At 42.0% G+C, this 13152-nt stretch overlaps 1 protein-coding gene across 4 annotated transcripts in view; it reads left to right on the top strand.

Annotated features, from left to right (window-relative positions):
• ADGRB2 (adhesion G protein-coupled receptor B2) overlaps positions 1 to 13152 on the top strand; it is a 673616-nt gene that overhangs the window by 507056 nt on the left and 153408 nt on the right. For 3 of the 4 annotated variants that reach the window (XM_075336136.1, XM_075336138.1, XM_075336134.1), the window contains exons 5-8: positions 3569 to 3733; positions 4617 to 4781; positions 6693 to 6794; positions 7078 to 7184. In XM_075336136.1, the coding sequence (XP_075192251.1) occupies positions 3569 to 3733; positions 4617 to 4781; positions 6693 to 6794; positions 7078 to 7184 (539 nt within the window). The remainder of the gene's footprint in view (positions 1 to 3568; positions 3734 to 4616; positions 4782 to 6692; positions 6795 to 7077; positions 7185 to 13152) is intronic. The other variant, XM_075336137.1, reaches the window with a different exon arrangement.

The following is a 13152-nucleotide window of genomic DNA, read 5'->3' as shown; positions in this document are numbered from 1 at the left end:
TCCCCGGTCCTACGGTTCCGCGTTGCTCCACCACTCCTGCAGACGGCCACCACCGTCTGCCAACCTTGCTGTTAGTGCCTGGGCCACAAACCTAGACACCCAAGTTCTTACTCCTCTCACTTCAACCTCCTGAACTGAACTGTCACTTTTCCTGCCTCCAGGCCTGTGAACTCCTCGGTGGGTGGAGCCAACCGCTTGACTCTGCCCCACCTGGTGTGGACATCAGACACTGGAGGGAGGCAACAAGGGTTTTTGTTTGGCTGGTGTCCCTATCTGATGGGGGTGGGGTGTGTTTGTATGTTATCTGTGACGACCTGGCTAGGCCAGGGCGCCACACTTAGACCACAAAAATCAATCATTGCAGATTGCTCTTCTTTTATGCAGTCATAATTATGGCAGCCATTGTTTCATGCACTACAGTCACACAAGTATTGATGTAACATGCTAAAACTTGCACAGGAAAGATTGCCATCCCATACAGAGTGTGGCCGCCAGAAGTTTTATTATAACCGCTGTGCGTGTCATACTTGATTCATCCTCATGAGTGTGTATATATACATACATACTGTGGTAGGTAAAAGTGTTTACCCATCACCAGATCTCTTATTCTTTTACATGTTTGTCACACTTAAATGTTTCAGATCACCAATCAAATGGAAATATTAAACAAAGATAACACAAGTAAACACAGAATGCAGTTTATAACTGAAGGTCTTTATTATTAAGGGGAAAATAAATCCAAACCTACAGGGCTGTGTGTGAAAAAGGGATTTTTCCTTTAGGCCCCTTTCACACGTCAGTGATTCTGGGACGTTTGTGCTTTTTTTAAAACGTACCAGAATCACTGACATACGCAGACCCATTATAATGAATGGGTCTGCTCACACGTCAGTGATTTTTCACTGCACGTGTCTCCGTGCGGCGTACCTGCGTGTGCGGGATTGCCGCCCGGAGACATGTCCATTTTTTTCTGGCATCACTGATGTCCCACGGACCACGCAGTGGTGTAGTCCGTGAAACACGTGCCAGAAAAAAACGTGCTTTTAAAATAAAAATCATTTTTACTCACCCGGCGTCTAGCGATGTCCTCTGCAGCCCGTGCAGCTTGCTGCTTCTGAGCCGGCTCATTATTGTCGCGCATATTCATTATGCGCGACACAGCCGACCCGGAAGCAGCTGCTGCGGGGGTCTCCGCCGGCCGGATGCTGCACCGCGGGAGCGATCAGCACCATGGAGAGCGGGAGCGCGCACAGGTGAGTTGTTTTCTAAGTGCAATCACGGGCCACGGAGAACGGAGCCCGGATTGCACTTAGACAACCCACGTGTGCCGTGAATCACGGCACATGCAGGGACATGTGCGTGTTTTACATGCCAGTGAAAAACGTCACTGTTTTTCACTGATGTGTGAAACGGGCCTAAACCTAATAACTGATTGGGCTACCCTAGGGGTACCGTCTCACTAAACGATGTACCAGCGATTCTGACCATGATACGACCTGGTCAGGATCGCTGGGGCGTCGCTACAGGGTTGCTATTGAGCTGTCAATCAGGCAGATCTCACCAGCGACCAACGACCAGCCACCAGCGACTCGTGTAACGATGCTGCGCTTGGTAACCAGAGTAAATATCGGGTAATTAAGCAAAGTGCTTTGCTTGGTTACCCGATATTTACCCTGGTTACCAGCGTACATCGCTTACAGGCTGCCAGTGCTGGCTTCCGGTATACGTAGCTAGGGTGCACATCGGGTTACTAAGCAAAACGCTTTGCTTAGTTACCTGATATTTACCCTGGTTACCAGCGTACGCTGCTTACACAGAGTTGGTGCTCGTTGGTCTCCTGCCATTAAACAGGCCGATGTGTGCTTCACAGCGGGAGACCAACGAGCAAAAAATGAACCAGAACAGTGTGTAACGATCAGTGATTTCACAGCAGGGGCCAGGTCGCTGCTTAGTGTCACACATAGTGAGATCACTGATGAGGTCACTGGTGCGTCACAAAACCTATGACTCAGCGATCTATGCGAACCTATGACTCGCTAGCGATCTCGCTGTGTGAGAAGTACCCCTTAGCACCAACAACTGCAATCAAGTGTTTGCAATAATTGGCAATGAATCTTTTACAATACTCTTCTCTTGAGAAATTTAATCAGGAAGGGGGCAAACATTTTTACACCACTGTATGTATGTGTATACGCATATATATATATATATATATATATATATATACACACTTTTTTATATTCACATCACTGTGTGTATATACTGTATATGTGTTATATATAAAACAACACACATGCGTACGCACACACATATACGGTATATATCTATATATATATACCAGGGTTCACATAGTATAAATATATATATGTATGTATATATATATATATATATATATATATATGTATACTGTATATATAAATATCTATCTACTGTATCTATCTATCTCTCTCTCTCTCTCTCTCTCTATATATTATATATATATATATATATATATATATATATATATATAAAGCATATAACCATGTACACCCATCACACAGACTCCACTCACTAATCTGTATGCCCAAGCATCTTGTAACAATTACAGAAACTTGGCTCATCTCTCACTATCATAACTAGGATGTCTCCGGTGGAATAATGTGGATCTCTTTGATTTATGTGGAAATTCACCCTCAATCTATTTCTCTTTATGGGCTCCCGTATGACTTTCCAAACCTGCCCACAATAATGTTTGACCTTAATCTGTATATTGTCTCCTCAGGTACTTAAACACATTTATCATGTTGAACTTTTATGTGCGGTAGAAAACTCTCCAAAGTGTATCTGGGGCACCATTGCTGAGACTCCGGCCTCACCCTTTATGTGCCGCATGGCACTAGAATAGCTTCAGAAAAATGAAATGTGATAATAGCATCTTTACAGGTGTTTTTTTAGTGATCATTTTTACTGTGAACATGTTTTATTGATGTTTTACAATCAATCGTCTTTTTCCACACACAGGTGTCTATAGTGTGAATGTATGTTTTAGATTATGAAGTAGCCACCACTATCTTCACATTCTTTGGTGACAAGGCTTGGTGATGGCCAGATGGAGTAAGACGTCTCTCTCTGCTATCACAGTCTCTTTCTATCATTACTGACTAATTCACCAGCCAAGTGTCCTGATCTCCAGACAGTGAATTCTATCATTTGTCTGAGGACTCTAAGATCAGAAGAGCAGTACAGGGCAATGAATTCCTTACGCAGCATTCAAAAGGGGTTAAAAGCCACTGTTCCAAAACCCTGACCCTATCTATCACTGGTTACCGATGTGCCCATGATTAATTCATCTCATTCACTTGAAAGGTTGCTTCCTTCTTCTGTCCTTGTCAAGGGATGTCCCCACTGAGCTTAGAAGATTTCTTGCTTTAGGATGTTTTTATGAGATTCCACATAGGGGATGCAATTGCACACTAAATATTATTTATTGCATGTAGCTTTACACATTTGTTTCTGGTGGGGATGGGGCACAGCTTGCGTGTTTGTCAGACGATGCTAAATTTACACAGCGTTGCTCTCTCTCTTGCAGTGGAAGGGATGTGGCTGGACTGGGGCCCATGGGGAAGATGCTCAGTAACATGTTCCAATGGAACCCAACAAAGGACGAGAAAGTGCAGCACCACAAGCCAAGCTGGAGGAGACTGCAGAGGGCAACAGACAGACACCAAGGAGTGCAATAACCCTGAATGTCCAGGTAATTCAAGACTAGGGGTGAACAGACCAAGACAGCTGTTCCTGTGCCTTAAAAGGAGTAGGGTTTCTTATTTTAAATAATGAAGTCTGGCCCTAATTGCAGTTACAAAACTTGTGCAAAATATTCCCGAATGTAGTGCATCAACTCATAGAGGAGGTGGTATGTATTAGTATTACTGAAGCTGCGTTAGGGCCAGTACAATTTCAGCTGTTATCCCTACTGAAAACTATGATATGATACACAACCCACCCAGAAATGACTCGGTTACGACTACCAGTGTGCCCGGTCTTCACTTAGCAGGTAGATCATATGTTATCATCTAGCCTATTTTTTGGAGATCTCTTTATAGCTTTTCCTTCTATCTTTATCTCTGTCATCTTTCTCTGATCATATAACCCAGCATTAACTGCTCTCTCATCTCACATTATGTGCCTCTGGCTCTTCACCTCTTAAACTTGTTTCTGTTACATGCCATCCAGGTATTTTTTTTCTATTTTCGGAAAAGCTGTTTTTCTTTACTAGTTTTATTTCTCCCTTTATTCAATTTGCCACTAACTAGTGATAGAGCGAAAAGAGTGTTCTGTTTTCTACACTACCTGTCACTGAAATGTCTTTGCTTTATGGCCTCTATACCTTTATACTGTAGCTATACACATCCCTAAGATCTCTTTCTATACACCTTTACTCTCTTTACTCACTGCTTAATTCCTAATTTTTGCTCCCCTTTATTCTTTTTTCCCCCCATCATCTCCCTACATTGTGCTGCATTCTCTAATATCTTACCTCTTACCCTTCCTCTACCACTTCCTCTCTTTTTATACCCTTCTGTGTTCCCTCTTTTCTTTACACTTTCCTCTGCTTCCTGCCCCTTTACACTTTCTAGCGGATGGAAAATGGGGCCCGTGGAATCATTGGAGCTTGTGCTCCAAAACATGTGACAGTGGCTGGCAGCGTCGCTACCGGATGTGTCAGGGAACAGGATTGCAAGGATACCCGTGCGAGGGCTCCGGGGACGAGGTCAGGACGTGCAATGAAAAGAAATGCCCAGGTATCCACCCAATACATCTCCTGTGTGTGCTGAGTGGAGGCGCCAGTTTAGCCCATTCTGGACTTTCCTCCTGTTCGAAACAGGCAACTTACAAAATTAGATATCGTGTATATGTTAAACCCATGCCTTACCAATATGTAATTATACACATGCTTTTCTGTGGATAGGTTAATTGATATTTTTCATTTACCAATAGTACTACATCTAGCGTTCTTCAAATATTCTAAACCTGCTTAAAAGCTTCGCAAAAAATTAATTTATTGCCAGTATAATTGCTGTGAATTGATTTGCAGAACCAAGTTCACCAGGCAAGTGAGTATTTTGTGGCTGTTGAATGGGAGCCCTTAGAACCACCTCACACCTCATAGCTTCCATGGCCCTTCTTTTGTTTAGCCAGTCTTGGTGTCTCATCATCATTGTGGCCTGGCCAACAAATCAAAAGAGCCATGGATGCTTGGAGATAGAGGATGGTTCTCAAGGCTCCCATCTGACGGCCATATATTACTGAACTGGCCACTGAACTGGTTCACTCGAAACAATTTACATCATCTCAAATTGCCTCCTAACTTCCCGCTATTGCTAGAAACCTTATTTCTGTTTTCTCCTTTAGATCATTGTGGTGTCATGTCCAGTAAAGGTAGTGAGGTATAGAATTTACAGACCTTAGATTCCAGTACCTCTAAGCAATTATTACTTTATATTAATGTAGGTCCTCAATAACCTGACCATAATGACACACTATATTTTAGATGGATATTCTAAACACCTTTAATTGAACATGCCTGATACTCATGGCACCAATGGTTGAGTTCATGAATCTTGGAAGACCACTTTAGGAAGATTTGCTTCATTGATGCCATGTACACTGTATCAAGACCGCATTATTTTTCCACCTGTTAGTCTGATTTTTCTAATAGTACTATCAAAACTATATACACTTAGATCACTGTTGTACTGTAATTATATTACTGTTTTATTATAGTTGCATTGCTTTGTGCATGCCGGTTGTATCATACAGCAGACGTTAGGTTACAAGTTACATAATATACCAACTATTTATAACATTGTATTCACAATAGTTACGTTTTTAAACATTTAGCTAGAATATGGACATTTTCTATCAAAATAATATGCATGTTCTTAGGTATCCTTTGAATCACACCCATAATCACATGAAATAGTCCACACTCTTCCTCTATCCGCAATCACTTAAGAAGCCGTTCTTACCAGTCTGATGTTTTACTTTTTTAATCATCATTTACAGATAGTCTTAATTTATTTTAAAGGTTATTTAGCCATCATAGTTCAGTATATACCCTAATATGCTAGCACTTGGGATTGTGAACATGACTCCACTACTGATTGAGTTGTCAGGTTGAGGTGGCACACAGACTCCTCCGTACTCCTCCTGCCTTCCCTTGTCTTGCTTTGAATCCCATCTTGACTGCACTTTTTGTTCACCACCACCTCTTCACCTCCGCACCTCTCCTGTGCTCTCTGTGTCCGGTCTCTTGCACCTCTCCTCTTGTTCTCCACATGCTCTTTCAGCTTTTGTTTCTTTATTCCTCTCTTGTGCTCCTTTCATCCTCTCAGCATGCCTGCTTCCTCTGTGGGCTCTTGCTGACAGGCTAGTGGGTTTACAAAAAGGGAATAGCAATGAATGTTCATTTTTTCATTAGACGGTCACAGCTTGCTCTTTACACATAGTCATCCATGTATTCTGAGGTCACCAGAGAAAGGTCAGGCCATCACACTCTCCTTAGCATCCCTAGGAAGATCACAAGGTGTATAACATGTCTGGAAGCTGTGAGATCTCAACTTCAAGATTTGGGAGATCTGTTGATCTAGGCAGGTAGCTTCTGTCTGACTTGATAACCAGTTATTTCATGGTAGTGCTTCCCTTCCTCACAGCGTTACATGAAATGTGTAAAGATGAGTATGTCTCATCCATGACCTGGAAGAAAGCCGCTGCAGGGGAAATTGTGTACAACAAGTGTCCTCCAAACGCCACAGGTCAGTTGCTCTTGATCATATCTTGTCAACACCTGACTGTATTTTTCCGGTCTTGTCATTTTACTTTGTGTTACATTGTTTCTTTTACGTTTGATTTATTTCATTTTATTACCTTATTTTTAACCTGTAGACTTGTGTTGAAGATCTTAATTTATTTTTTTATTATTATTATTTGTTTTGCCTTCTTCCTAATTTTTACAATGTATTTGAACCTTTTGCCAGTTATGTTCTTATGTATAATCGCACTTTTTGGTTTTCTTAGTGATCTCTATATCCCCTGCAGGATCAGCTAGTCGTCGCTGTCTGCTCAGTCCCCAGGGTGTCGCCTATTGGAGTTCTCCAAGTTTCGCCCGTTGCGTTTCCCATGACTACAGATTTCTTCACCTTGCAGTAATTACCAATTCTTTTTGCTTTACCGCATTGTTTGTATTTTTGTGTATTTACAAGAACCCAGAAAATTCTGTACGGCAGTCTGTCTTTATTAACTTAGCTTGGCTTTGGCTCAGAAAATGAAGCACTTTGCAGACATAATGTTTGCCACCGCCTACTATACACACGAGACTACACACAGGGCAGATGCCCTATTTGTTTGATCAAGTGCGTGAAACATTTGGATGATTTTGATGTCTCAGGATGCTCTAGTGCTTTCATTTTCTGGATTATATCAGTATACAATACCATATCTCTCCAGTTCAGTATTGTTTTTTAGAGATTAAGTATCAAAGTATTTAGTTAGCGATGATATTAGAGAAGAACATCTTGTCACTGTGTACAAAATATTGTGCATATATTATTCCTTAGCTTAAGTCCATATAGACCTCTAAATAGAAAGTGGAAAGCGTTTAAGAGTAACCAAACTTGTTATGGTGCACCTTAAATCTAAGGTCAGGTATGGAGGAAAAATTTGGGACAAATCCACCAAGTATTGAACATCACTATGGATTTTCAGTGTGAATTGTTTTGAACATTTTTCCAAAAAACATATTTAAAGCTACCGTAGCTATAGTACCTGGCATTGCCTGGGATAATAACTGTCTCTCTGTCTATCTCCCACTCTCTGTCTGTCTCTCTGTCCCTATCTGCCTCTCTCTGTCTCTCTCTCTATCCATCTCTCACTCTATTTGTCTCTCTCCCTATCCGTCTCTCTCTCCATCCGTCTCTTTGTGTCTCTTTATCTATCTGTCTCTGTCTCTCCCACTCTGTCTCTCTCTCCATCTCTCTTCGTTTGTCTCTTTCTCTCTGTCTGTCTCTATCTATCTGTCTCTCTGTCTCTGTTTGCCTCTGTCTGTCTCTCTCTGTCTCTCTGTTTCTCTCTCTTTCTGTCTCTATTTCTCTGTTTCTCTCCCTGTCTGTCTCTTTGTTTCTCTCCCTGTCTGCCTCTCTCTGTTTCGCTCTCTGTCTGTTACTCTATGTCTGTCTGTCTCTGTCTCTCTGTCTGCCTCTGTCTGTCTCTATCCGTCTCTCCACACAAATCATATTACCTCACACATAATCTTCTTATACTAAGAATGTCCTTCGTTGCCTATAGCAACCAATCACAGCTCCTATTAATGATCTGTTGCTCCCAACTCCATTCACTTTAATGTAAGCAGGTTTTTTGTTGAATAACTGTATAGTGTTAAATTTTCCCCTAAAAACATACAGTAGTTTATGACGTTCCCTGAGTCAAATGAGGCAGCTGTGCAAAATTTGATGATTGTAAATGCGACAGCGCGGATTCCTTTAATGGACATACACACACACACACATTTAGCTTTATATATTAATTGAACCTCACCATCTTGGGGTACTTTGTTGAAATGAAATTGACTTAATCAGACATTATTTAGATACTACCATATAAGTTTGTAAATTATTCATGTTACTGTAGAAGAAAAAAAATGTCCTTAAAAAACCAAAAACAACTTACCATAAAAGCTGTCTGAAGTTGCTTTAGGGTGGTTATACACCTTAAACCGCTCCAAACTGTTGTGTATCCAATGCACTTACATGTTTGACTTAGTCAAGCATACTTATATTTTCAATGGGGAGAGGGGCAAAATTTGCTGCCAAACAAGTATACAGCTAGCTAATCTCCAGAACATACAAAAGCATTCCAGAGATGTATGAATTACTAGGCTGCTTGTTGTAATTTCAATAAAAGCAGTAGAGGGATTATCCTTAGAGGAGTAGTTGTCTCATGTCATGTAGTCCTCCTGCTCTGTATAACACCACTCCAACTAATGATTGAAAGCTTTCTGCCTATGCACAGTGTGCACATGTAGCTGCCAATCAGTGATGTGGTGGCTTAGACGGAGCACAGCTCTCAGAGAAGTGGTAGATCAGCAGCAGAGAAAACACTGATTTTATCAAAATGACAGTAACAGACCAGTAAGTGACACATCGCTGGAATCAGGGTCTCTGTCCCTACATCATGCTGCTCTCAGATTACATAACAAAAACTTGGTGATAGTGTCCCTCTAATTTGGACTGAATTGTGCCATTGGAGAGAGTAACAATAGGAAGTCACACTGCCCTCTGTTTTCTGCAATGTCACAATGTGCAGGTGCCGTTAACACCTCTATTCTTTGAAAAGAGTAAATAGATAGACTGCTGCCATTGCATATACAGTATTATGTTTACATTATTGCTGACAACACTAAAAAAACAGACACATGAAATTCAGAAATTCAATTGCCCCATGACTGAATCCCCCTCCCTTTTACCCATTCTGTTTCAATTCAGCAAATAGAAGCATGTCAGGGAATTGTTAATAATGCAGCTCTCTATTAAACAAGTGAAGGTTCACTAAGGTTTGCCTGCTTCTAAATTGCATTACACACTACTCATGTGTAGCCTTTCCTGTATAGTGCACACTTTCATAGCTGCTTAGTTAATCTACAGTGCATACAGCAAAATGGGTTTCTAGAGGGAATTTAGAAGCTCTGCAGCAGCCAGCCAGCTCTGGATCTAAAAAGGAGCAGAACTGCTAATTGACGTCCATTAACAAATGAATATGAAAGGCAATAGTAGTCGATAGTTGTAACACACCTTGCAATATGACACAAGAAGCAAAATCAGCATGAGAAGAAAATGGTCTTATTAGGATGGAAATATAAATAACATGTCACACAGAGTTTTGCACAATGTTTGCCGCTGGTGTTGGGTGCTGTTCAGTTTACAGATTCTGTCACTCTTCCCGATGGTTTCTCTGGTGTCTGGGATCAAAACAGGCAGCTTCGGCTGTTGGCCTGCGGTGTGCTGATTCATAAGCAGGCTAGCAAGAGTTAATATCTGCTGCTCCGCTTGCTCCTTTGGGTTCATATTGTGGGGAGGCCTATCAAATCTCCTCCTATTAATGCTGGTTGAAACCTTCAACCCATGCCAGCTATAGTTTATTCTATGTTGGTCTGTAAGGTGTGGTGTCCCAGACTTACTGGTGCAAATTATGCTCTTTGCTTAGTGCAGTTGTGAAGTCTACCCCTGTTGTTTTGTAGCTTCCTTCCTCTTCTTGTGTTTGTTCCTGAATCTCTTATTGCCTTTACCTTTATGTGTGCGTGCTATCTGACAGAGTTTTTGTTTTCCCTTGTCTAACTTTATCTGTTGTTTTCATAATATTCGTGCCGCTTCCCTCCCTGTAGGCAGGGGGAATCAGATCAGGACTGGTCAGGAGCAGAGTCAGGAAGAAGACTCAGGCCTCTCCACCATCAGGAGTATCCATGACAATAAGGATAGCACAGGGCCCCCTAGTTTGAGAGACGGCTTAGGAGCTCTGGTTCCTCACTATGTCACAGTCATCGTGACAAAACAACTATACAGATCAAATCGTAAGGTAAAGGTTAGATTTGCTTAATGTTGATTCTGTCACTTATTCTGGGAGCAGCAAAATGTAGAGACAGAGATCTTAATTCTAGCTATGTAACCTATTGGGCTGCTTGCAGAAGTTTTTACAAAATCACTGTTTATCAGAAGGAGAATAATTACTAGCAGACTAGTAAACCTGTTGCCAGGTAATCCTTCATATTCATTAGCTTTCTATAACCACGCCCTCACCACTTATTGGCAACTTTTTGCCTATGCACAGTATATACAGGAAGCTGCCAATCAGTGGTGTGGGTGGGGTTATGCAATGCTCACCATTCAGAAAACTGGTAGAGCTGCAGCAGACAAAACAGGGATTTTAATAAAATGACACCAAGGTGCCCAGAAAGTGACACATTGCTGGAATCGAGGTCTCTGAATCTATGTTAGGCAGCTTTCAGATTTGGTAGCAAAAACTTAGTGACAGATTCCCTTTAAGCTTACCATTTAGGTGGAGCAAACAAACCTTGTATAATGTACATAAGGGGTGCCCCGACTGTTCTCTGATGGCAGATGAGGTAAGAAGTATCTTGCATTTGTTCTCAGGGGAGAAAAGCCATTAACAAAGGTGTCTGTCTGCAGGTCTCCCACTGAGAACACATGAGCGTGCATACAAATCTAAGGACAGGTGTATGGCCACCTTTACAAAGTATTTTCACTTATTGGTTGCTTCAGTACACATACCTCTCTAGTACTGGCATAGCCTAAAAAAATCAGCAATGACTGCTAAATGTAGATAAAATAATCACATCTTAATTAAAGGGAATCTGTCAGCAGGATCTCACTCACAACCTATCTATATGCGCATGCAGCTTTACCAAACATACATTCAGAAATATCTTCACATGGTCCGTCCATTCCTCCATTACTGAGAAACTGGGTTTGAACTGATTTGTAAATGAGGTTGTAGATCTGAAGTCTCCAGTCACTCCAGCTCTACTCTCCACCACCTACTTCTGCTTGAGTGATGAATCCTGTGACTGAAATCACAAATCACAGAGGCTGTCAGTCAAGCAGAAAAAGGCAACATTTGGCATGAAATAGAGCTGGAGTGCCAGAAGCTTCAGATCTACTAATAGCTCTTTAGCTTGATTTACATATCAATTATAATGCTGATTAGTCAGTAATGGGGGAACAGACTGGCCATGTACAGGTATTGCTGGACTTGTCTTTGAAAGAGCTACATGCACATATAAGTAGTTTAAGTGTTGAAATTATGCTGACAGAATCCCTTTGAAGTATATAAAGAAAAAAAATCACAGTAAATTATTAAAAATGTGTCCGTAGATAAAGCAAGACAATATTACCTAGTCAGCCTCCAAACAGAGCCTAGAGCTGAAATGTGTGTGTGGACTCCATCCCTATGGATTCTTTATATTGGGTTTGTTACTAAAATTATACAATGTGATTGCTATTGTTTTATTTCCACCGCACCAATGGGTAGTCTGCTTTGTTTTTAAATCCTACATATGGTTCCAGACATATAGGTCTTTTTATTTAGTGATGATTCTTAGGGGTACTTTGCATGCTGCGACATCGCTAGAGCGCAATAGTCCCCGCCCCTGTCGCACATGCGATATCTTGTGATAGCTGCCGTAGTGAACATTATCGCTACAACAGCTTCACACGCACTTACCTGCCCTGCGACGTTGCTCTGGCCGACGACCCGCCTCCTTCCTAAGGGGGCAGGTCGTGCGGCGTCACACGGCAGGCGGCCAATAGAAGCGGAGGGGCGGAGATGACTGGGACGTAAACATCCCGCCCACCTTCTTTTTTCCTCATTGCAGACGGGACGCAGGTAAGGAGATGTTCTGAGCTCCTGCGGCTTCATACACAGCGATGTGTGCTGCCGCAGGAACGAGGAACAACATCGTACCTGTCGCTGCAGTGAAATTATGAAAATGACCGACACTACACAGATCACCGATTTACGACGCTTTTGCGATCGTTTATCGGTGCATATAGGCTTTACACGTTGCGACGTCATTACTGGTGCTGGATGTGCGTCACTTTCGATTTGACCCCGACGACATCGCAGTAGCGATGTCGCAACGTGCAAAGTACCCCTTAGTCTTTACCAAGAGGGTGTTCCTCACATGATTCTCTGTGAGCGTATCTTTAGGCTGCTCAGCATTATTACTCACATGATTCTCTGTGGGCGTGTCTTTAGGCTGCTCAGTATTATTACTCACATGATTCTCTGTGGGCGTGTCTTTAGGCTGCTTAGCATTATTGCTCACAATTCTCTGTGGGCATGTCTTTAGGGTGCTCAGCATTATTGCTCACGATTCTCTGCGGGCGTGTCTTCATGGTGCTCAGCATTATTGCTCACGATTCTCTGTGGGCGTGTCTATAGGCTACTTAGTATTATTGCTTATTATTCTCTGTGGGCGTGTCTTTAGGGTGCTCAGCATTATTGCTCATGATTCTCTGTGGGTGGGTCTTTAGGCTGCTCAGCATTATTGCTCACGATTCTCTGTGGGTGTGTCTTTAGGGTGCTCAGTATTATTTATTACCC

Source organism: Anomaloglossus baeobatrachus, chromosome 2, assembly GCF_048569485.1.
Source record: "Anomaloglossus baeobatrachus isolate aAnoBae1 chromosome 2, aAnoBae1.hap1, whole genome shotgun sequence".
Lineage (NCBI taxonomy): Eukaryota > Metazoa > Chordata > Amphibia > Anura > Aromobatidae > Anomaloglossus > Anomaloglossus baeobatrachus.
This window is presented reverse-complemented; position numbering and strand designations above follow the sequence as displayed.